This window comes from Heptranchias perlo, chromosome 14 (genome assembly GCF_035084215.1).
Source record: "Heptranchias perlo isolate sHepPer1 chromosome 14, sHepPer1.hap1, whole genome shotgun sequence".
Classification (NCBI taxonomy): Eukaryota; Metazoa; Chordata; class Chondrichthyes; order Hexanchiformes; family Hexanchidae; genus Heptranchias; species Heptranchias perlo.
The window spans coordinates 33,831,409-33,856,878 of NC_090338.1; the positions used below are offsets into that span (position 1 = coordinate 33,831,409).

General features: G+C 39.0%; 2 protein-coding genes across 6 annotated transcripts in view; one reads left to right on the forward strand and one right to left on the reverse strand.

The window, feature by feature from the left end:
• Window positions 1-12,415, forward strand: part of LOC137332416 (glucocorticoid receptor-like) — a 127,082-nt gene extending 114,667 nt beyond the window's left edge. For both annotated transcript variants that reach the window (XM_067996230.1, XM_067996229.1), the window contains exons 7-9: window positions 167-297; window positions 3,042-3,199; window positions 5,455-12,415. In XM_067996230.1, coding sequence (XP_067852331.1) covers window positions 167-297; window positions 3,042-3,199; window positions 5,455-5,610 — 445 coding nt within the window. In that variant the 3' untranslated portion in view covers window positions 5,611-12,415. The remainder of the gene's footprint in view (window positions 1-166; window positions 298-3,041; window positions 3,200-5,454) is intronic.
• A 10,725-nt stretch (window positions 12,416-23,140) lies between these two features.
• The window catches only part of LOC137332418 (rho GTPase-activating protein 26-like), a 178,775-nt gene continuing 176,445 nt past the window's right edge, over window positions 23,141-25,470 (reverse strand). For all 4 annotated transcript variants that reach the window (XM_067996236.1, XM_067996235.1, XM_067996234.1 and 1 more), the window contains one exon: window positions 23,141-24,957. In XM_067996236.1, the coding sequence (XP_067852337.1) occupies window positions 24,869-24,957 (89 nt within the window). In that variant the 3' untranslated portion in view covers window positions 23,141-24,868. The remainder of the gene's footprint in view (window positions 24,958-25,470) is intronic.

The window sequence follows — 25,470 nt, forward strand, 5'->3', positions numbered from 1 at the left end:
AATTTTCTTCTGTAAAAGGAGCATTTTGAATACAAACAGCCCCCAGATATTTCTACTTTTTTTTTTAACTGCTTAATTCACAATATTTTCAACAATAAATGTAAAGGAATGTAACTATCGCAAGTATTCATTTTGTTGACATTTTTCCTGTTGATTGTGATTGAAGGGAACGGATGCAGCAGTCATCGATGTACGACCTATGCAAAGGGATGTGCAACATTGCATTGGCTTTCAGAAACCTTAATGTTGCCTATGAAGAATATCTATGCATGAAGGCATTATTGCTGCTCGGTACAAGTAGGTATTCTGCCTGGGAATAGTAAGTGTACTGGACACGTCATATAATTAAATCATTTCTGTTAATTTGTGGGTGTCAGTCACAGTACGATGAATACACAAAGCTATAAAAACCTGTTAACCAATGTAGCAATGTGGCACAGCGACTCAGAGCCCCAGTGCATGTGCCAAAGAATAATAAGATCTGTGATCATATCTGAATTCCCACCTAATGACTTTCTATCATGACACGGCTGAAATTGTAAAGACCCCAAACAGAAGCTGGGCACTTACCCACAGGCAGGGAGAAAAAAATTGGAAAGTCATGCAAGGCTACTCTCAAACCATGTTTGATTAAGTACTGAACTATGGCTAGATCAATAATTAAATAAAAGCAAAAACTGCTCATCAATTACCAAATTTTTAATCCTGACCAATTAATATATATTCAATCTACAATCAAATAAAATGTGAAAATAGCGGAGTACAATTGTATGTAAGTAGGATGTTTATGCACATAAATGTTTGAAATAACTCTGTTTATGTAGTCAAGTATCAACTTGGCTCAATGGTAGCAATTCGGCCTGAGTCAGAAGGTCATGACTCAAGCCCCACTCCAGGACTTGAACACATAATCTAGGCTGACACTTCAGTGCCGTACTGAGGGAGTGCTGCATTAGGAACATAGGAACAGGAGTAGGCCATTCAGCCCCTCGAGCCCGCTCCGCCATTTGATAAGATCATGGCTGATCTGTGATCTAACTCCATATACCTGCCTTTGGCCCATATCCCTTAATACCTTTAGTTGGCAAAAAGCTATCTATCTCAGATTTAAAATTAGCAATTGAGCAAGCCGTTTGCGGAAGAGAGTTCCAAACTTCTACCACCCTTTGTGTGTAGAAGTGTTTTCTAATCTCACTCCTGAAAGGTCTGGCTCTAATTTTTAGACTGTGCCCCCTAGTTCTAGAATCCCCAACCAGCGGAAATAGTTTCTCTCTATCCACCCTATCCATTCCCCTTGATATCTTAAACTTCGATCAGGTCACCCCTTAGCCTTCTAAACTCCAGAGAGTACAACCCCAATTTCTGTAATCTCTCCGCGTAACTTAACCCTTGAAGTCTGGGTATCATTGTAGTAAACCTACGCTGCACTCCCTCCAAGGCTAATATGTCCTTTTCGAAGGTGTGGTGCCCAGAACTGTGCTCACAGTACTCTAGGAGCGGTCTAACCAGGGTTTTGTATAGCTGCAGCATAACTTCTGCCCCCTTGTACTCTAGTCCTCTAGATATAAAGGCCAGCATTCCATTAGCCTTATTGATTATTTTCTGCACCTGTTCATGACAGTTCAATGATCTATGTACCTGAACCCCTAAGTCCCTTTGGACGTCCACTGTTTTTAACTTTTTACCATTTAGAAAGTACCCTGTTCTATCCTTTTTTGATCCAAAGTGGATGACCTCACATTTGCCTACATTGAATTCCATTTGCTACAATTTTGCCCATTCACCTAATCGATCAATATCCCTTTGTAATTTTATGTTTGCATCTACACTGCTTACAATGCCTGGATGAGTGCAGCTCCAACAACACTCAACAAGCTCGACACCATCCAAGTCAAAGCAGCCCGTTTGATTGGCACCCCATCCACCACCCTAAACATTCATTCCCTTCACCACAGGATGCACTGCAGCAACTCGCCAAGGCTTCTTCGACAGCACCTCCCAAACCCGTGACCTCTACCACCTAGAAGGACAAGAGCAGCAGGTATATGGGAACAACACCACCTGCACGTTCCCCTCCAAGTCACACACCATCCCGACTTGGAAATATATCGCCGTTCCTTCATCGTCGCTGGATCAAAATCCTGGAACTCCCTTCCTAACAGCACTGTGGGAGCACCTTCACCACACAGACTGCAGCGGTTCAAGAAGGCGGCTCACCACCATCTTTTCAAGGGGAATTAGGGATGGGCAATAAATGCCGGCCTCACCAGCGACGCCCACATCCCATGAACGAATAAAAAAAATGCCACCAATCTTTGTGTCATCGGCAAACTTAGATATGAGACTTTCTATGCCTTCATCTAAGTCGTTAATAAATATTGTGAATAATTGAGGCCCCAAGACAGATCCCTGCGGGACTCCACTAGTCACATCCTGCCAATGGAGTGCTTACCCATTATCCCTACTCTCTGTTGCCTTTCGCTCCGCCAACTTCCTAACCAAGTCCGTACTTTTCCGTCGGAGGTGTCATCTTTTGGATGTGACATTAAACCAAGGCCCCATCTGCTTGTTCAGGATAACTTCCTTGTTCCTCTTCAGATAGTATCAAGGAGCCTTGTAAGTTTACCTGATGCCCTGACCAACATGTATCCCTCAACCAACATCACCAAAAACAGATAAACTAGTCATTTATCTCATTGGGACCCTGCTATGTGCAAATTTCCAACCACGTTGCCTACACAACAACAGTGACTACATTTCAAAAGTAATTTATTGGCGGTGAAGCATTGTGGTATTTACTGATGACACTGTATAAATGCAAGTTCTTTCTTTAAATGAAGAAATGTTATTTCAGTGAAGGGCAAATTCTTGAAAAGATTCATTTCCTGTTTATTTTGTAAAGTCATTCTCTTGGGAGGAATCAAATGTAAAAGTGGAGATAATTTATGTCTTTTGTCATTTACAAATGAACATGCTAAAGGTTATGTTTACTGTAAGTGCATAAATCCACCGAACTCTGTTTTTTGTTCTGTTTGGTGCAGTACCAATCGATGGCTTGAAGAGCCAGGCTATGTTTGATGAGATTCGAACTTCATACATTAAGGAGCTAGGGAAAGCCATAGTGAAGAAAGAGGGAAGCTCGAGCCAAAACTGGCAACGTTTTTATCAGCTGACCAAACTTCTGGATTCAATGCATGATGTGAGTAGAACTCCATGGAATTTCTGTCCTGCAGTAAATGTAACATGGGTACTAGTAGGCATACTAGTTGAATCTAGTTATATGTAGAGTGAACATTCACTACAGAATCAATCCAACTTGTTCAAATTAAAGATCTTGTCATGATAAAAATATTTTTTTGATTGGAGAACAAGAGCTGTAGTTGATGCTTAGTTTACATAAAAAGGAATGGTGTTTCTTTAAAACCCATAACTTTAATCTGCCTTCTAGTATTGAGGCCCTTTCCATTCAACTCCCAAACATACAGCAGGCTTGCAAGAGTCTGTAGGTGCAACTCAGTTATTAGCGCTTAAAAAGGTGAAAAATGAAATGCAGTTGTCTCTCCCTCTCTAGCTATGATTAGGATCTTGCCATGTGGTAGTCATATTCTTCCACTCTGGTGGAACGCATGCTTAATGTGCTATGATACCAGCCTTTCATTATTCATAGCTTTTAAATAAAGTTCCTGTGTTGGTCAGTCCATCATTACACTTTGTTGTAGTGGACTTTCCCCACACTGTAAGCTCCAGATAAGGACTGATATGAACAGGAGGGAAATCAACATGGGCTGCTCTCAACACCTGTCCTGTTGGCTGGTTACAGTCCAAGGTTGTCAAAGTCCAGAGAGCAGACCAATCTTACATCCCACTGTATATACTATAGGGGAGAGATAATACTGGCAATGTGTGGGGTATTCAGCAAAATTTTACATTTCCTACTACATTATTAAAGCTACATAGAAAGAAAATGTATTCATGTCACTCCTTATCCTGTCTCAGAATCGTACAATAAACTGTTTTGAAGTACAGAGATCATTATGCATGCAGCAAAATCCTGAAAACAGCAATGATGGGAATGACCAGTTAATCTACTTTTGGAAAACTACCGTTCTCCTCTTCAAAAGAAAGTGACTAGTGGTGTCCCACAAGGATCTGTGCTGGGGCCCAACTATTCACTATATTTATTAATGACTTAGATAACACAATAGAAAGCCACATGTATCCAAGTTTGCCAATGACACAAAGTTTTATTGGCGTAGTAAGTAGTGTAGATGGGAGCATAAAATTAGAAAGATACATTAAGTGAGTGGGCAAAACTGTGGCTGATGAATTTCAACACAGGTTGAGGTCATCCATTTTGGACCAAAAAAGGATAGATCTGAGTACTTTTTAAATGGTGAAAAGCTAGGAACGGTGGAGGTCCAAAGAGACTTAGGGGTCCATGTACACAGGTCACTAAAATGTAGTAGTCAGATACAAAAAAAATCAAAAAGACTAATGGAATGTTAGTCTTTAGAAATAGAGGGCCAGAATATAAAGGGGAGGAAGCTTTGCTACAGCTATAAAAGCCCTGGCTAGACCACATCTGGAGTACTGTGTACCGTTCTGGGCACCGCACCTTAGAAAGAATATATTGACCATGAAAGGAATGCAGTGCAGATTCACCAGAATGTTACCAGGGCTCCAAGTGTTAGATTATGAGGAGCGATTACATAAACTAGGCTTATATTCCCTGGAATTTAGATGGTTAAGGGGTGATTTGATTGAGGATTTTTAGGATTTTGAAAGGAATTGATAGGATAGACAGAGATAAATTTTTTCCGCTAGTGGGGAAGTCTAGACATTGGGACATAACTTTAAAATCAGAGCCAGGCCGTTCAGGAGAGAAATTATGAAACACTTCATGCAAAGGGTGGTAGAAGTGTGGAACTGTCTCCCACAAAAAGCAGTAGATGCTAACTCAATTAATCATTTTAATATGAGATTGATAGATTTTTGCTCGCTAAGTATATTAAGGGATATGGAGTCAAGGCAAATGGATGGAGTTAGGATACATGATCTCATTGAATGGCGGAACAGGCTCGAGGGGCTGAATGGCCTACTCATGTTCCTATGAAAGTGGAGTGCGCAAGCAAGGTGCTTCCTTATAAGGATGAGAGACTGCATACCTCCAAGAGCAGTGTCAAAAAAATTCTTACTACAGTTCGGTTGGGCTAAGATTGCCCATCCGCCCAGTAGGGAATCATGCATAACCTGAGGAATTAGAATCATAGAAATGTTGTTGCTACCAGGATGCAACAATCTCTGAGTTCCAATATCACCTCTAACTTTGTCAGTATTAGAAAGTCTGTTTTGTAATCTCTTTGTATTTTAGTAATTTTTAATCTCTATAGAGAACAGAGTTGTCTGTACAAATGTGTCACGCTTTACTAACGTACTTGTTATTTTCTCTTGTAGTTGGTTGAAGGGCTGTTGCAGTTTTGTTTCTACACCTTTATGGAATCAAAGACTCTCCGTGTGGAGTTCCCTGAAATGTTGGTGGAAATCATTAGCAATCAGCTACCCAAAGTCATGGCGGGGATGGCCAAACCGCTCCGGTTTCACCACAAGTGACTGCCTTAAAACAGGAAAAAATGCCTTAAAATTATCCTGCATAGCTTTTCTTTTTGCAAAGTGATCGGGATTTTGGAAATGTTTGTCCTGCAAACGCTTGCCATTATATCATATGCACTACATATGGTTTACAGAGAGGGTCGGGCCTGGGCTGAGGCAGAAGGGAGACAGTTTTACAGCCTAAGGACTGTACATTGGAAAAATATAGGTGGCAGAAAAACTGCATGTATTTTGTTTGTGAACTTTATTTTTGTGTATTGTGATACAGATTTGATTTTATGCATGAATTCTAATGAGAGGTTTACAGTGTATATCAGAAAAGGGAAAATTGTGCCTTTTTTCAGCTTTTTAAGTCTAATGTAGCCAATTTGGACAGTTTACTGTATTGTTAATGCAGGAGAACTGCTAACTTGCTTATTTTTTTTTCTCTATCTGTGTATTTTTTATATTAAGTGGAATTTGAGCCTGATAAAGTTTTTCTTTATAGCCATCATTGAATTCTGTGTTGTACAAGTGAGCCTGCTCACTGCTCTCATGTAAATATGCAGAAACTGTTCCTTTTGAAAGAGACTGATCAATTACAGATGAACAAACTGGTATTTGAACTACCCAAAAAACTGATGTGGAATCTGAGAGGACAGACATCCCATTTCTGGAAATGATTTGACCTAGAGTGTGTGGATAATGTATGGCACCCTCTACAAACCCATGACCTGGGTTATATTGGTTATAGGAACATACAGTGGCTACATTTGAAGGAGCTGAGAAATTTCTGCCTATTATTTGCTCTTGGCATCCATGCCACATTTTAAACTTTATTTTGTCTGGTTCTGATGCTTGTTTGTTCATCATTGCTTGTTAGATTTGTGCCCATGCTCCATAATGGAGTCAACACAGCTTCTGTATAATGCTCCAGGACCTTATTTAGGAAAATCCTCTCTCAGCTTTGACAGGGAAGATGCATTCCTTAATGTAAGCATGATGGAGAGTTTAAACTGACAGTAGCTCAGTATAGAATAGGCTTTATTCTGGCGATAAAAGTTTCTATTTTTTAACTTGTAATCTAATTGCAATCTACCTATGTATTCAGTACATTTCTAGTTGATCTGTCAATCATATCTATGCTTCTCTCTGGTATGCGATTTGGAATATGCTGGAGTACAATTCCACCATAGAGTGGGGAGAGAACGGGTGTACCATTCATGTTCATAGTTGTGGAGTTGGGGTGGTAATTCAAGATGTTCTGATTATTATTTTAGTTATGTGTGTGGAATGCAAATGCACTTGCTGAAAACAAAAAGGACTGCCTTCTGAAAGAAATCAGGGAATGAAAAAGGAGAAGCAGTTTGTAAATTTATTTCTACCGTTATTTGCAAACCACTCCTACAGTCTGGGTCATGGAATTTCCTACAACAACCATGGATGGTGTTATGCAATCAGGTAAAATTCAAACAGAACAATTTAGACATGTCACTTCCTGCTTTCCATCAAAATTTGACACTCCACTCCCAACTAGTGATCTGCCAACAACTGGTAGTGTAGCTAATAGAGTTGGAACATTGAAATGAAGTTCTGTGTTTAAATCCTTTTGAGAGAGGAAGTCCTCACACCATTTTAGCCACAGTCACATCCAGCGCATTTTGTTGGAATAACTTGTATGGCATATGAGCCCACTTAACCGTCTGTTCGATTTGCTTTGGGTCTCTTTTAGCTAATATAGTTGTCAAGCAACTGCATCAATACTAGCCATAAACCCTTGTTTTCAAGATGTTTGCTTGATGTGATACAATAATGACCTACTTGGAAAATTGGCAGGAAAAGGAGGAGGAACATTGCAACTGTTTAGCTTCAGCAGAATTCTGTATTGATGTTTTGCCACATAAGTGAATTAAGCCACAATGTTGATTGTACTGTATAGCATAATGTGTTCAAGATCTTCAGTACACTATTTTGGGATGGGGAACAGATAATCACATTGATAGGACAAAAGTAAGTTCATCCTCTGACACTTATTGTATTTAATTTAAATACACTGTTGTCATCTACCTGCCCAATTAGTCTAATTACAGCAACCAATTTATACAAAATGCCGTGTTTTTAATCACAGTAATGCCGGTCTTGCAATATTCATATCTCGATCATGGGATATCAGTGTTTATTGACATCCTAAATTTGTCTTTTTTCAGTCCACTCCGTTCAGATGTAGACTTTCTGCTAGTTGTCATTGTGCATGAGAGGAGGGGCAACATTTTGATCAGCATTAACTCTACAAGAGTGCTGACAAAGTGATGCGGCCATGTTTTTGACACTATGATAAATGGAAGGGAAATGTTACATTTATGGATGTGAATTTTCTAGTAATTTTTTAAAACTTGATTCAAAATCAATGAAGAGCAATTGCTGCCTAGACCCTCACTTTGGCAACTATTTCTCCTGATGCTGCAGCACAACACATGCCAGAAAAAAGTTAACATGAATTCTGGAATGTCCATTTGACCTCACTAGATACAATAGCAATTTTTATGCTAATATATCACTAAATATTGTCTTTCCATTTGCAAAAGTGCAGATGCATGTTGCTGTTAAATTTAACATCACATCTCAGTAAACCAGCCAGTTGGTATTACAGTGTATGTGTTGAATAAGATTTGGTTTTCCATGGATTACTGTAGTGCATATGCTGTCTGGTTTATTTTGCAATGTGTTTTTATAGTGAGTGCATGTAACATCCTCAAATAGGGTCACTTTTGGAATGCAGCCTTAATCTTTATGATGGACCTTCCAACTTGCCTCATTTCTGAACAATCATTCTCTTTTTTTTTAAAGTATACATACTTATTACTCAGTTTACTGGCATTAAATACAATTAATGTGATTTTAGATAGCCAGAAGCAGAAATATAAAACAGCCCTTAGTTCCCAGCAAATGGGGATACATCAGCACTTCATTGAGTCTACTCAAATTTGCCTCAGGGTGTATATGTAATTACAGCATCCCTTCTGAATTCTGTATTTAATTCAGTTCTTTATCATGATCCATTGTTCTAAAGTCTATTCACATCATTGTTTTAAATTTCACGAGATGGTTGAAAATAAAGTACTTTTGAAAGTTGCTTATTCAGTATTACCTAAAGCAGAAATTTCCTGGAGCACAAGTCTAACTGGTGCTTTACCTTTGCATTATCTGGTAGCTCCATGAAAGTTTTTTTTAAAAATCAATTGGCTTAATAATTTAAAAACAGACAAGTATTGAGCAGTTAGATCAGAGCACCGATGTGACGGTATTTCCTTGACATCACAGTGAGGAAGTCATAATCATCCAGAGCTCACTCAGTCTTCAAACTCATTCTTGTTGATGCTTATTGTGTGCCCTAATTTCTATCATGTGTTTAAGGGGAGGACACACTTATATCCATACAAAATTTAATTCCATCCTAAGACTGCTACTGGAATTATTTCTTTGATTAACTCTCTCTCTAAACAGGGATGAGGGCTATCTGAAATAATCATATACCTGCAGTTTCCAGTTTAGAGCTGCAAACCTGTTGCTTCTCTGCTTGTGCTGGAAATTCTTTATCCTCCCCAAACACCAGCCCTTTTGAGTGAATTTCAGACCCATGGCATAACAGAATTGTACCTTTTGGAAAAAATACAATCCTGGTTATTGGCACCGTGTGTTTAGGAAAATGTAATTAAGAATAAAAGCTTGTATTTCACTGCATTCTTATGGAAAGCCTTTTATTAACCTTAAGGTTTTTTTTCCCAAAACCTGTGCTGCTTTACAGTTCCTGATTCCTAATTAGTGCTATTAACAATAAGGTCCTACAATAACTTTTCCCCATGTTTTAGGAGGAACAAACCATGGTGCTGTGGATGGCCAGTGAAGATAATTAAAGAGTGCACATAGCTCATAGTAGGAATCAAAGTGTTCTTTAATATGGTTATGAAGACTGCAATCTAGCCAATCTCTTTCTAAGAGTTCTGCATTTTGTGGGCTGTTAGCTGGAGGTCCCATTTTAGCAGTGGGTTCAATAATAATGCCAAAAACAAATTTTATTTTTAATGTCTGGTTCTAATTATTTTTCCAGGGAAAGGGAAAATACTGTTAAAATATGGCTGCAATTTTTCTTCTATGTAAAGTATGTGACATGAAGTAATGGCAAAATGTGCTCAGTGATATGTAGCCATTTTAACCAATGTTGTAGACATGGGGGCCTGATTTTAAATTAAAATGTGCTAGTGCAAAGTTGCTAACTGTTCACTACTTTGTGCTAAAATATTTAATACCTTTCAGCACCTATATGTTGTAGGGTACAGAGTAAAGAAAAAAAAATTAAGTCCAGCTGTTGTTTTATCAGTACTTGTGAGGGGTGGTTTTTTTTTAAACGGTGCTTTTTCAAAAAAAAATTATAAAATGGGCTGGTCCCATTGTGGGGAGGAAAAGTATATATTTTTTTAAATCTCCCCCCCCCCCCCCCCCCCATTCCCCGTCTCCCCCCACCCCCCCCCCAAGAAAAAAAAGCACTGTGTCTACAGCACCAGAAAGTGATTCTATTCTAGCCATTGCTCAGCAACAGCAAAAAGAAATTCTAACACCAGCCAATTCTGAACTACACAACTGCACCTTCCACAGGAAGCAGGCAGGTACATGCAAATTTAATCCTGTTTCAAAATTTTATCTCATGAATGCGTACAGATCCCAGTCTTTGTATTTAGATACACAGTATATGTAGATAACCAAGTAATTTACATGCTGACATATATTTTTCAAATAGACAGATTCTTTGAGCATGCTGATGTACTGTTTCTGGTTTTGTAATGCATGTTAATTTTGGTTCCCTTGTCAATGGAAACAAATTTACTTTTGGTCACTAGGCTCTTCTTTAACAAGGATAGCTGTAGAGGATCTTCTATAACAGAATGGATGCGAGTGTGCTTCACACAATTTTTAAAAAGCAGTTCTAATTCTCAAAGCTGAATCTATCCCTACCTCTCACAGGAACTAAAGCCCCTTGATATATATTTTCTGTACACAGGATGCCTTAGAAAAATGTCCAAACCTTGGGTAGCTTAGATTATTTCAGTTTTGCAATTTGTCTTTAAAGAGTCCTTCCTTGAAAGTGGAATTAACTAGCAGACTGATTTTAAATGTTTTGATCTTTGATGCCTGAGTTGATTGAGAGGGAGTGATGATGAATCACATGTTTTGAACAGAACAGCAGGAGGAAAGGAACTAGAGATGAGAAATGCTTTAAAAAATTGTTGCGATGGAATGAGCTGTACATTATTGGTGACTAATGAAATCACAAATTTGGTGCCCAGACTGTCTCATGGCTTTCTGCTTTTGATTGAGAATTGACATGAAAGTTATGGAAAAAATTAGGGGAGGGAACAGTAAGTGGTATTGGATAACCATAGCCTGTTTCATCAGAGTTAAATTTGTTTTACAAATTAAGAGTTAAAACCCAGTTCATTGTTATGTATCATTTTGATGGAGTTTTGAGATCCATTGTCATAATGCAGCAAAATACCTACAAATGATAGATGTAAAAAAAGTGAGGACAGCACAGGTCATACCTCTGATAAGTGTCCTACAAAATGTTTTCCAAAGACACTTATCAGCATTATCCCTTTAAATAGGGAATAGGTAAAACTCAAGGATTTATTATCAAAAAAGCAACCAGTGTGTGTCCAGGTAAGCCTGTGAATACAGAATTCACACTTAGTGTGAGCGCCACAAACATTACTAGAAATTTAGAACCCATACATCATCTAGAGTTAGAGAAATAAACCGGACCTTAAAATATTTAATTCAGTTCTATGAATAAATTTAATGCAACCTATCAATTCAAATTTATAGAAAGATTGTCCTTTTAAGAAATTTCAGACAATAAAAGCTGTTAAAATTACAGTATATTTTATTAGCCTATATATATAATCTGCCTTACTACATCCCTTTTGACATAGATTAGGTGTAACAGAATGTGACATAACATAAATTCTTGAAAAGGTGCCAATTTTGGTAAGACTAACTAAAGCTATTTCAAACATTAAAAATTAATATTTTGCTAAATTTTATTCTATAAAATGAGGACACCATTTTAAATATTACTTTAAAGGTGTGCCGTTTTGGGAGGGCAGAAGAACTTGCATCTACTGTATGTAGAGATATAAATTCTTTTTCAGAATTGCATCTAATTTTGTAATGTATATTTTAATGTACATGTACTGAGATAATGTAAAGACCAGACAATCAAATATGGCCCTATTACCTCAAAGAAATTTGCTTATGTAGATTTTACACAGGATTGTGTATAATAGTTCATTCCTGAATTGCAGTTTTTTTAAAAACATGGAGGAAAAAAATGAACAAATGGTAGCAATTTCATAAGAACGAGAGTAAAACAAAAATCATCAATATTTGGAAGACTATTATGGAGAACTTGCTCTACCCCATGATCTCACAACTTCTCAGTACTGCATTGTAAAATTGCCCTACAATAGGATAAATCCTGGATCAAATCAATGTGTGGCTTTCATAAAGATCTTTAGTTTGTTAAACCCCTTATGTAAATCCTAAAGTCAAATGCTTGTGTAAATTTTTTTCCAGGTTCCTGCTTTCCTTCTTTATTATGCTTTGAACTGGTTGATCTTTGTGGTACTTCTGAAAACATGTCTCATTTACTCACTATGTTACAGATGTAATTTGCATTATTGTACAAGTGTTTAAGTCCAATAATTGTGAATAGCTTTCAGCACTGCAGATAATGGACAGAAATTGGACAATAAATTTGCTTTTCCACTAACTGTCTCCAATTATTACTTCAATTAAACATTCTTTCCAATTCAGCTAATAATGGCAAAAACTTTGAGAGCACTTCAGAATGTGCATTAGAAGATTGGCCTCTTAAATCTATGCAATCTAGAAGGATGTGATGGAGGACTACAAGCATAATGTGTGTAAGTTACTTTTTCTTCCCCATCCCTTCACATTTCCTCTCATATTCTTCCTTTTACTATCTAACTTCCCTCTTGCTCCTTCCCTATCCCTACTTCAAAGTGAATTTGAGGTCTAACAAAAACTAACCTAGCACTGCAAAGAAATCAAGAGTACATTCTTCCCCAAGCGTGAGTGATTTGCGGAAGGAAAACAGAATCAAGCCCAAAATATGAGGCTGGTGATAGCTCAGGAATACCATGGGGTAGGAAATGATGCTTACTTGGAGAGATCTCACATTTCCACTTGCTCATTCACTACTTCATATTTTCATTTCCTCTCTGCATCATTGGGTTAGCTCATTTTTATATAGGTATACATAAGGCAGTGCAGGCGCTAACACCGGTGCGATTTGATCAGGATGTGTTATTAGCCCCGTATTGCCCAAATAGCTAGCCTACATACAACCTTGTGTAAGACTATGAACGTACAGCATGCATGTAGCTTGTGCTGGCAGCATGTTTGGTGGTCCTAAGTTGCAAATTTATATGAAACATTAAAAGAGTATTTCTGTGCCAGCAACAAATTGGGCCCGGCAACAGGATAAGCATGCAGGGGCGTATGTCATCCAGCTAAGAGGTTGCCCAAGCGCTTTGCATGCAACCTCAGTAAGGCAGCACTAAAGTGAGAGTGAACTCTTGTTGGTATTCATTGTAACGTTATCTACTAAAAGTAGGCAACACCTTCATAACTCCAGGAAATTGCCTTCTGTGCTCTGATGACCTATGGAACTGTAGTCACACCAGCTAATATAATTTTTTTAAATATTGCATTTTATTTGGTATATCTATTATGGTCACAAAATTCATCAGATCATGATCCTGGTGTTTACAGTAATTACTTTGAGATCTCAATAGTGCCCTCTAGCACTGAGCCTATGGGAGGGCACACACCAGTTGCGCACAAGCACTATTTTGTGCTGTGACTACAGGGGAACAGATAGGGCTACAACACATGCTGCATCTGCAGCAGTTCCTTAGGGCTAAATTTTTTTAATGTAGTCATAGAAAAATTGAGCCCTTATATCTCCAAATGCTTTATTTAAAAAAAACAGGGAATTTTTTTTTAAAAGTAAAGCACATGTGATTTGGGACACAATGCTGTAACTGAATAGCATGCACTTACCATACTAGCATTTACAAATCTATGTCTTGAAAAACATATCACTAGGGTGCCCATTTAATTCTGCTATTTTGCCAGGGCTATTTATTTCACATTTTGGAACTTGAGGGTTTCAGTTTCCTTGACATGCAATATAACTCCTTTATGAAGATGTCACATAGGTGCTTCATTTCATAAATGTTGAAAAATATAGAATCTTTAAAAAAAAATCAAAATATTTGGCTCCTGGACCCAGTATTCTATAGCCAAGTCTTTAAAGTGAAACACTCATTATGAGACATAAAAAGCATACCAGAAATAGTGGGGAACCAAGAGACTAATGAGAGTGAGGAACTTAATGCAATTAATATCAATAGAGAAAAAGTACTAGAGAAATTAATGGGCCTAAAAGCCGACAAATGCCCTGGACCCGATGGCCTACATCCTAGGGTTCTAAAAGAGGTGGCTGCAGAGAATAGTGGTTGTGATCTTCCAAAATTCCCTAGATTCCAGAACTGTCCTAGTGGATTGGAAGATAGCAAATGCAATACTGCTATTCAAGAAAGGAGGGAGAGAGAAAGCTGGGAGCTACAGGCCAGATAGCCTGACATCAGTTGTCAGGAAAATGCTGGAATCCATTATTAAGGAAGTGGTAACAGGGCACTTAGAAAATCATAATATGATTAGGCAGAGTCAAAATGGTTTTATGAAAGAGAAATTGTGTTTAACAAATTTATTAGAGTTCTTTGAGGATGTGACTAGCAGGATATCCAAGTTTGCTGACGATATAAAGCTAGTTGGGAAAGTAAACTGTGAGGAGGTCACAAGGAGTCTGCAAAGGGATATAGACAGGTTAAATGAGTGGGCAGGAAGTTGGCAGGTGGAGTATAATGTGGGAAATGTGAGCTCCCAATATTTTGTAAGGATAAAGTAAATATGATATGGCACATCTTGGTAACAAAAATAAAGGCAATAATTATACTTTGGGAGGAGGCTGGTAATGGGGAAGAGCAGAGGGAATTGGGGTTCAGGTTCACAACATTAAAAGCAGCACCTCAAGTGGATAATACCATTTCTTAAAAAAGTAAATGGAATACTAAATTTTATGGCAAGAGGTATAGAATATATAAAAGTTGAAATGTATTGGTAAATCTATATAAAAGCTTAGTAAGACCACAGTTGGAGAATTGCGTGCAGTTTTAGATCTCTATGCTGTAGGAGGAATGTTGAGGCAATAGAGGTGTACAATTCTGATTCACTAGGCTGCTGTCTAAAATGAGGAAATACCAATATGAAGAAAGACTTGAAAAATTGAGATTACACTCTGTGGCAGGTGATGAGAGAACTAATGTGGAATAACCTACTTGACCTGTCATAGATGCATCTGTCCACGATAGCATTGGTAAGAGTGATTACTGCACAGTCCTTGTGGAGACAAAATCCAGTCTTCACACTGAGGATAACCTCCGTTGTGTGACACCACCACGTATTAATTGGGATAGAACAGATTTAGCAGCCCAAAACAGGGCATCCATGGGGTGCTGTGGGCCATCAGCAGCAGCAGAATTGTACACCTGTAATCTCATGGCCCAGCATATATCTCATGGCCCAGCATATACCTCACTCCTCCATCACCATCAAGCCAGATGACCAACCCTGCTTCAATGAGGAGTGTAGAAGAGCATGCCGGGAGCAGCATCAGGCAAACCTGAAAATGTGGTGCTAACCTGTTGAATATACAACACAGGACTACATTCATGCTAAACAGCAAAAGCAGCATGCTATAGACTGAGCTAAGTGATCCTGTAACTAATGGATCAGGTGAAAGCTCTGAAGCCCTGTCACATCCAGCCATAGTGGTGGACAATTAAGCAACTAACTGGAAGAGAAGGCTCCATGAACATCTCCATCCTCAACAATGGCAGAACCCAGCATTTGAGTGGAAAAGACAAGACTGAAGCGTTTGCCAAAAGTGCTGAATGGACGATGCTTCTCAGCTTCCGGAGGCCCCCATCTCACAGATGCCAGTCTTCAGCCATTCCATGCGACATTAAGAAATGGCTGAATGTACTGGACACAGCAAAAGTTACAGGCCCTGTACTGCTGAAGACCTGTGCTCCAGAACTAGCCATGCTTCTATCCAAGCTGTTCCAGTACAGCTACAACACTAGTACCCACCAGACAATGTAGAACACTGCCCAGGTATGACCTATCCACGAAAAGCAGAACAATTCAAACCCAGCCAATTACCACACTCTCAGCCTACTCCCAATCATCAGCAAAGTGATGGAAGGAGTCATCAACAGTAATATCAAGCTGCACTTACTCTCCAATAACCTGCTCACCAGTGCTCAGTTTGGGAGCTACCAGGACCACTGGCCTCCAGACCTCATTACAGCCAAACATGGACACAAGAGCTGAATTCCAGAGAGGTGAGAGTAACTGCCCTTAACATCAAGGCAGTATTCAACCGAGTGTGGCACCAAGGAGCCCTAATAAAACTGCAAGTCAGTTGGTATCAGGGGGGAAACTCTCCAGTGGCTGGAGACATATTTGCTACAAAAGAAAACTGTTGTGCTCGTGAGGCCAATCGTCTCAGCCTCAGGACATCGCTGCAGGAGTTCCTTGGGCCAGCGTCCTCGGCCCAACTATCTTCAGCTGCTCCATCAATGACCTTCCTTCCATCATAAGATCAGATGATGTGGAGATGCCGGTGATGGACTGGGGTGGACAAATGTAAGGAATCTTACAACACCAGGTTATAGTCCAACAGTTTAATTTGAAAATCACAAGCTTTCGGAGGCTTTCTCCTTCGTGAATGTTCAGCTGTCCTGTCAAGTAAGTCTCTGGTAGGGAATGTTAACTAGTGAAATTTACCACCATTATGTTATATGGAAATAGCAGAGCCTATATATAAAACACCATGGGGTGATTTTAACCCCCAAGAACGGGTGGGTTGAGGGCGGATGGGAGTTAAAAATAGTTGTTTTTTGGGTCATGACCGCAACCCGGCTTCACTTCCAGGAGTAATGTGGGCGCGTAAAAGTACAGGCTTCCAACTGGGAATGCAAAGTCTGAAAATTTTGCGGTTGCGACCCAAATAAACAACTCATTTCAACTCCCACGTGCCCCCAACCCACCCATTCCCGGGGGTTAAAATTACCTCCCATGAATCCTGACATAAGTTCAACAGGATGCTCAAAAAAAAGACACAAGCACCAGAATCAAAAGGTATCTTTATAAGAGGTTTGAACTCAAGCAGTCTCAGGGCTAAGGAAACATATTTCCTCCCTGAGATGCTGAGCCTCAGCCAATATTAGAAACAACAATCAAAGTAAAACTACATTCCCATTGTCTTTCCTGCCAATGCACTTAACACAAAACCTTTTACTAAGGGTTCCAAGAACACATTGCTTATAAATATAATTTAAAATAAATCATTAAACATACTGTAAACACAAACAATAACCTCACTAAAACTATATAGAGGAACAGTTTAATATTTTATGTGATAACTTTAAATGCAGAAGTGATTCAATTGTGTCTAATATATGGAATTATGGAAGTTAGCTTACTCTCTTAAAGCTATACTATGTAAAACAGGCGATAGTAGTATGTAAACAAACTATAAAATTAGATCACATCTGCAATAATATTACAGGAAGATTTTATAACCTGTACATATATTATCTATAATTCTCTGTGAAACACAACAATCAAACATCAATTTTCTATTTTAATACAACTGAAAACATTATAAACTAAATGGTACAATTTTAAAGGAGGTCCAGGAACAGGAGACCTGGGGGTTCATATTCACAAATCTTTGAAGGTAGGACAACTTGATAAAGCTGTTAAAAAAGCATATGGGATCCTTGGCTTTATAATTAGAAATTGGGAGTGATTTTAGACCCAATTGACCCACTTAGCTGTGGCTCAGCGGTAGCACTCTTACCTCTGAATCATGAAGGTTGTGGGTTCAAATCTAACCCCAGGTACTTGAGCTCGTAAATCTAGGATGGATATTCCAGTGCAGTAGTGAGGGTGTCCTGCACAGTTGGCGGTGTCATCTTTTGGATGAGATGTTAAACCGAGGTCCAGTCTGTCCCCAGTGTCCTAGCCAATATTTATTCCTCAACCAACATTACTAAAACAGAACATCTGGTGATTACCACATTGCTATTTTGTGGGACCTTGCTGTGTGCAAATTGGCTGCTGTGTTTCCTACATTACAACAGTGACTATACATCAAAAGTATTTAATTGGCTGTAAAGTGTTTTGGGATGTCCTGAGGTCATGAAAGGTGCTGTATAAATGCAAGTTCTTTCTTTCTAAACAGGGCAGTATCAGCAGTGGCTGGGCTATCAGGTAGAAATTAGTCTTGCCTGAATCACACCCAATTTTGGGGCTATCTCATTTTCTGGGGGCAGTTGGTGGAGACTCACATCTGAAACAGGTGGGAAATTCATTCATGTATTTAAATGATCCCAAGGTGAAGTTATTAGAATTTCTTATAATATCATGCCCACTATGTTAGTCTCCCTGGTAAATACTGAGGCAAAGTAATTATTTAATATTTCTGCCATTTCGCTGTCATTACCTTTGAGTTTATCGTGTGTATCCCCTAGAGGCCCTATCCCTATCCTGATTTTTTTTTTGTTATTAATGTGTTTGTAGAATACTTTACTATTTCTTTTTATATTCCTTGATAATTCAATTTCGTAGTTTCACTTTACCTTCCTAATTGTTTTTTTTTAACTTCTTTCCTAACCTTTTCATATTCCCTTTTATCACCCTCTCCTTTGTTGTCTATGTACTTAGTGTATGACTTTTTCTTTAGTTTCAATTTTGCCCTTATTTCTTTATTCATCCATGATGTATCATTACTGGCTAGTTTGTTCTTGCTTTTTAGTGGGATATATTTCTCCTGGACTCTATTGATCACTGTTTTAAATGTTTCCCACTGCTGTTCTATTTCTTTGTTTATTGGTAAATTTTCCAGTTTATTTTCCCTAGTTCCATTCTCATCCCCTTAAAATCAGCTTTTATCCAATTTATTACTTTGGTCTTTGTCTTTCGTCCTTCTCAATCTTTAATTTAAACCTTGTTATGTTGTGATCGCTATTGCCTAGATGTTCCCGTACGCTTACTTCTCTTCTCTGTTCTGGTTCATTTCCCATCACTAGATCCAGCAGTGCTTCCTTTCTTGTTGGGCTTTTTACATACTGGGTAAGAAAGAAGTCCTGCACACATTGTAAAAACTCTATTCCCTGTACCCTTTTACCTACTCTTCTTGCCAGTTTTTTGGGGGGAAAGTTAAAATCTCCCATGGTTATTATTCTATGTCGTTTACTCATTTCACATATTTACTTACATATATCTTCCTCCACCTCCTTTCCACTATTAGGTGGTTTGTAGTATACCTCTATTAGTGTGATCAATCCTTATATTTTATTTCAATCCATATGGACTCTGTTTCTATTCTTCTGTTAGTTATGTCCCTTTTTTCTACTGCCATTATGTTATCTCTAATTAGTACAGCTTCTCCACACCTCTTGTTCCTTCCCTAATCTTTCAGATTATTTTATAGCCTGCAATATTTAGCTGCCAATCCTGTTCTTTATGTAGCCATGTTTCAGTTATTCCTACTACTTCTGGTTCCTCGCTACAGATTATTGCCTCCAGTTCCTCTGTTTTATTTTGGAACTGTGTATATTGCTGTACAGGCAGTTTAATTCATCTTTAATAGTTGTACCTTTTACTTTATTTATAACAGTCCTTCTATAGTTCAGTTATGAAGTTGAACTCTGTTATCAAGAAATAACATCGCTCACATCTGCATTTGGGAGCCTCTGAAAATGTGTCATTCACAAGTCTTGTAGATTGTTGGGACTGTAAGAAATGTGTTCTACAATTCCTAATGGCCTTATTCTATATTTCTTTTCTAAGTATCTGTACTATCAGTAACTTGCTGTGTTTTACTGCTATTGTTTATTTTCTTACTTTTAAATAGATCTATTAGTTTTAGCCTAAATGTAATAGTCTGATAGAATTCATCACCTTTCAGAGAAGACAGAACTTTTTTTTAAAAATTGTTCCCCGGCTGTGGGTGACACTGGTGAGGCCACATTTATTGCCCATCACTATTTGCTTTGAGACGGTATTGATGCACCTTCTCCTTGAACTGCTGCAGTCTTTCTGGTGATATCTGTCCAAGGCAGAACAGTGTGCGACTTCGAGATGATAATGCCCCCATGATATTTGCTATTATTTTTCCTGGTGTTAGAGGTTGAGGGGGTAGGAGATGCTGGTGAAGCAAGCTTGGCAACTTGATGCAGTGCATTCTGTAAATAGTAAATACTGCAGCCACAATAATCCAGTGGTGGAGGGCATGAATATAGAGTCCAGTGGCAGAGGTACTGATCAGGCTGATCTACACTGTTTGCAATTTCAGTATCCGATTCGACCCCGAGCTGACCTTCTGACCCTGTATATTCTCAATCTAATGACTGCCTACTTCCACCTCTAACATTTCTCACTTCTGCCCATCTGCTGCTGAAACGCTCAGCCAAGTCACCCAGACAACTGTTCCAATGCTGTCCTGGCCTGCCTCCCATCCTCCACTATCCATAAACTTCAGCTCATCCAGAACTCTGCTACCCGTATACTATCCAGCACCAAGTCCCGCTCACCTAGCGCCCCTCCACTTGCTGACCTACTTCAGCTGCTAGTTCCCAAGCCCTCAAATTTAAATTCTCAGCCATGTATTTAAATCCCCTGATGTCCTCAGCCCTCCCTTTCTCTGTAACCTCCTCCATCTCAATACCCTCCCCCCTACCACCCCAAACTTTGTTCCTCTGACTCTGGCCTTTGAATACCTCCCTTCATTCTCCCCATCATTGGTGGCTGTGCCTTCAGCCACCTAGGGCCCATAATCTGGAATTCTCTTCCTAAACCCCTGCACCTCTCCACCTCCCTCTTTTAAGACTCTCCTTAAAACCGACCTCTTTGGTTATCCCTTCTCTTTGGCTTGGCATCCATTTTTTGTCTGATTACACCTCTATGAAGCACCTTGGGATGTTTCTCTATGTTAAAGGTGCTATATAAATGCAAATTGTTGTTTTGTCCTGGATGCAATCAAGCTTCTTGAATGTTGTTGCAGCTGCACCCATCCAGGTGAGTAGTGAGTTTCCCATCACAGTGAAAAAGCTTTGAGGGGTCAGGAGGTAAACCACGTGTTGTAGCCTCTATCCTGGTCTTGCAGCGACAGCGTTTATATGGGGTACTCAGCACTTTTAAAGCTGTTGAAGGTCAAGAAGAGGTGGTTGGGCTTCTCTTGTTGAAGAAAGTTATTAACTGGCACTTATGTGGCGTGAATGTTGCCTGCCATTTGGTGAGCATCCTACTTAGTCTCCAGTGCAACATACCACAGCTCGCAGGTAAGTGCTGGCCCCATGATCCTATAGCGCACTCACATAAAGATGCAAGTTTTGGTACACATGACTTATGAACACGCCTTTCTGTCAAGAGAACATTAAGATTAGTGGGAGAAAACCCCAAACTGTAACAGGTCATCATCTCCATTGAGAGTATTTGGAAAACATTTTTCTTTCCTTATCAGTACAGTGTATTGAAATAATTTCTCCCAAAAAATTATTTGGCCCAATCAGAATTTCCCTCGAACAAAAAAAAAATCTGGAAGAATAGAAAGACAAACATTGACTTACTTAACGTCCAAAACAATGTAAATCTCACAAACTGGCAAGTTTCATGGTGGATTGACACGGTGAATAAAAGAAGCAACTGGAATATTGATGTTTTGCTATTAAGACAGTATGGCTCAGAAATTCATGCATAGTACTATCCCTGCGCCTGAATGGTGAGGCCCTAGGCTCCCGAGATAATGGGCCTCGTGCCTCATTGTAATGGAGCCAATGCGGCATTAGTGTCCACTGGCGAATGGTGGAAAATCGGGCTACTGCAGTAAGTGCATGGTCAGGTATCAGAAGACCAAGGATCACGGGGTCGGGGAAGATCCGGGCCAGGAGTGGTGGCGATCGGATTCTATAATGTGTGGTCGGGAGAAGCATTCCTGCTCCTCCCAGCTCCATGTTCAGATAAGTTACTTACCTTCTTGGTTGGGCCCAAGCGATCCCTAGGCTTGGTTTCCCTGAGTGGGCTGAACAAGACTGTTCACAATCTCGATGTCCTATTTGACCTTGAGCTGAACTTCCACCCCCCATAAACACTCCATCACACTGTCAGCCTCCACTCATACCTCAGCCCATCGGTGATTGAAACTCTCACCCATGCCATTGTTACCTCCAGACCCTCCTGAAAGGGCTCCCATCCTCAACCCTCTGTAAACTTCAGCTCATCCAAAACACTTTAATACCCATATCATATCGGGCACCACGCCCCACTCACCTATCACCCTGTCCTCGCTGACCTTCATTGGAGTCATCCAACGCTTCAAATTAAAAATTCTCATCCTTGTGTTTAAATCCCTTTGTGAGCTCACCCCTCCCTATCTCTGTAACCTCCTCCAGCCCTACAACTTCCCCGAACTCTCCGTACCTCTGACTCTGATCTTTTCTGTGTTCTCCCTCCTTTTATCCCACCATTGGCGACCAAGCCTTCAGCCGTCGAGGCCTCACGCTCCAGAATTGCTCCCCTAAACCCCTCCACCTGTCTACCTCCTCTCCTCCTTTAAAATCGCTCTCTGACAGGGTTTTGGTCACCCCTCCTCATATCTTCTTCATTGGCTTGGTGTCCATTTTTGTCTGATTTATGCCTCTGTGGGATATTTTTCTATGTTAAAGACGCTATATAAATGGAAGTTGTTATGTTTAATGAAAAATGTAATGGTCATTCAAGTACAAAAATCTGGTCTTACGATGCCCAAATGCGCAGTATCTAGTATCTGTACCATCATTTACAATATAAATAGCACCTGGGAGTGATGAGAAAAACCATTAAAGATAGCTGCTCGCAGTGCTGACATCTGCAGATTTATCACCAACATCACAATGTTTTGAATTTCAGCCAAACTTTGAGGTTCTGTCCTTGGGCTCAGATAGGAATACCAACAGGCAATCTGTTTGTTATAGTTTGTATTTGACCAGCTGTCTTAAACTCTATTATGTGCCAGAACCCATCCATTCCATAACTGCACATGTGGATGTATACTGTATGAAAGGTGCATTAATACAGTTTTCTTCTGATAATTCAGTTGTTTTGCACTAAAAATTTTGAATTATTCAATAATTTGAATGGAGCAATGCAAATAACACAAAGTGGGAATTTAGTGTTAAAAAAGTGAATTAGTAATTCGAATTAAGAAACTTTGAATTAAGAGTAGATTGTATATCTGTGCTACTGACCGGAATAGATTAATGCAATCTTCTTTCACTGTATAAATCATACTCCGATCTTTCATATACCAAAAATGTGATTTTATTGACATCTGAAGACAAGTACAATCAATGTAAAGTGATGCAGCTTCTAAAACATTTTTTATATAGAAAAGAGATGAGCTATTAAGCCGCAATTTTGTTACAGTGAACTACGTGGAAGGCACTGCCGCAAAATCACACAAAATAACTCTAGGTATCACAGCCCACCGGCTTCAGCAGGCATACCATGGATTTTAAAAAGTTAGAAACAAGGATTTAAGAGAAAGTTTAAAAAGCATAGCCACCCCCCAAAACGTAATATCCATTCTGGAAATACATTTTTTTTTAAAAGCCAAACCTCCTCTAGATTGGATACACGTCTTTTGTTTGTTTCAAAGCAAAGTATGCGACAGGTAGAATGATATAAACCATGAAAGCTTCCTTTTGTTCTCCCAGGTTTTTCTTTCCTTCTTTATTTTTATCCATATTAGCAGCCCATAGCTCAATGCCCCCTTAAAAAGTTAAATACGTAAGATGAATAAATTACTTTAATCATTAAGCTAGCAAGAAGCTTTTTCCAAACAGATACACATAGCTCATGGTTCCACGCTCAAGCTCACTGTCAAATCAAAGCAGTAGGTTCAGCTTTTTTACAGCTATATTCTGTTCATGGAAAACCTTTGGTGCAAAGTTCTGATTGCTGCTATGTTTGAAATTCCAGGCTTTAAAGATGATTTGTTGAAATCATTAAATTTATATTGAACCAGATCAGTTCTGTGCAGTTTCTATTTTTAGAAATCAGAACAAGCATAACAACCGCAATAGCTGCAGAAGCAAATGGAGTAACATTACTGAAATCATAAGTTGCTGCCAACCTCGAGGCATTTTATTCAACATGGCATGACAAGCTGCTGCAAGGATGGTTAGAAACGTCTTACAGTTTCTGGCTGATTGTCATTTTTAAAATGTTATAAAAACATTTTTTAAACTAGTAACACTTTTTTCTTTAAAATCCAATTCTTTTACATCATAGAGGGCATTCACTTTTATGTAAACAAATATCTCATGTAAATATCATAAAGTAATATTTATCTTGAAAAAATAAAAAAAGCAATGCTTCCCATATTGATGATTAAGATTTAAAAATAATTATATGGATAGTGGTGTGATCTTCATCCCAGTATAAAATGTGGCCATTTGATGTCACCATCGCTAAGTCCCTTGTACCGCTGCATTGCAGTATCACAATTCTACAATCTAAGCATGTGATTGCAACACTTCAGTTGGGAGAAATGCTTTTTAAGAGAGACTTGTTGTATGGAGAGATTGCTTAACTTCTTGACAACTCTGAAAGCACTTTGAAAAGAAATGGCAAACTGAAGGATGATACGCTTCCCAATGGCAAAGCTCCATATCAGCACACTACAAGCACACATGACATTTCCAACAGTTATGTAGAATGAATATCTACATTATATACATGCTAAGATCTAGCACAGATCTAGTTTGGGAAACCAAGAAGTGCTTGAATTAAAAACAAAATCCTTAAGAAATAATTACAGGCTCTGGTTCGATAAATTAACAGTGAATCATATCAACACTGCAGGACAGTAAAAGCTAGGGTTGAAATTAATCTTCTGTCTCCAGTTCACAGATCTGTCCTCATTGCATCTCTGCAATTGAGGTAAAATGCCAAAAATTAAAATCTTGTCGAAGATTGCCATGGATACCATGTAGTGCTCAGCAATAATGTCATGCACCTTTGGCTATAGAAACTCGACATAATTTTCTGGAATTAGTCCAGTCTTCCCGTCCAGTGTTCCTTCAAGCCAACCAGGTTCCCTGGATGAATGAACTGAAAAATACACAACAGTTAATCCTAAGAGCAGAAGTACTCTTTTGGCTCAGCAGCAGAACAAAATAAATGCTTCTTAGTGAATTTTCACCAAGGGGCAGGATATCAGGATGGGTCAATGGAACATGTTTCACTTTCGTATCAAACACTGCATAGTATCAGGTAAGATGCAGCTAAAAGTCTCCCAACTTGGACCCAAATATATGCCTCACTGTCAGCCTTAGACATTATCTTCCACTTGCATTCAGGGTATAAAGAGAATTATTTGCCAATTTATCCACAGTATTAGATAACCTTTAATATTTCCTGTTAATACTTCAACAGAAGTGAATTTCCAGTCTCTAGGTTGCTGTCAAGCAGGTATCTGGCATCTCTCCATGAAGGAGGGGAAAATTTGACGGTAACATTAAAGCTACACAACAGTCACAGATCACCTAATGAAGAAGTGCATTTGGAGAGGTCTGTAAGTGGATTATCTAGATGGCTGCCTAGGATTGGGAGATGAAAGCTCAG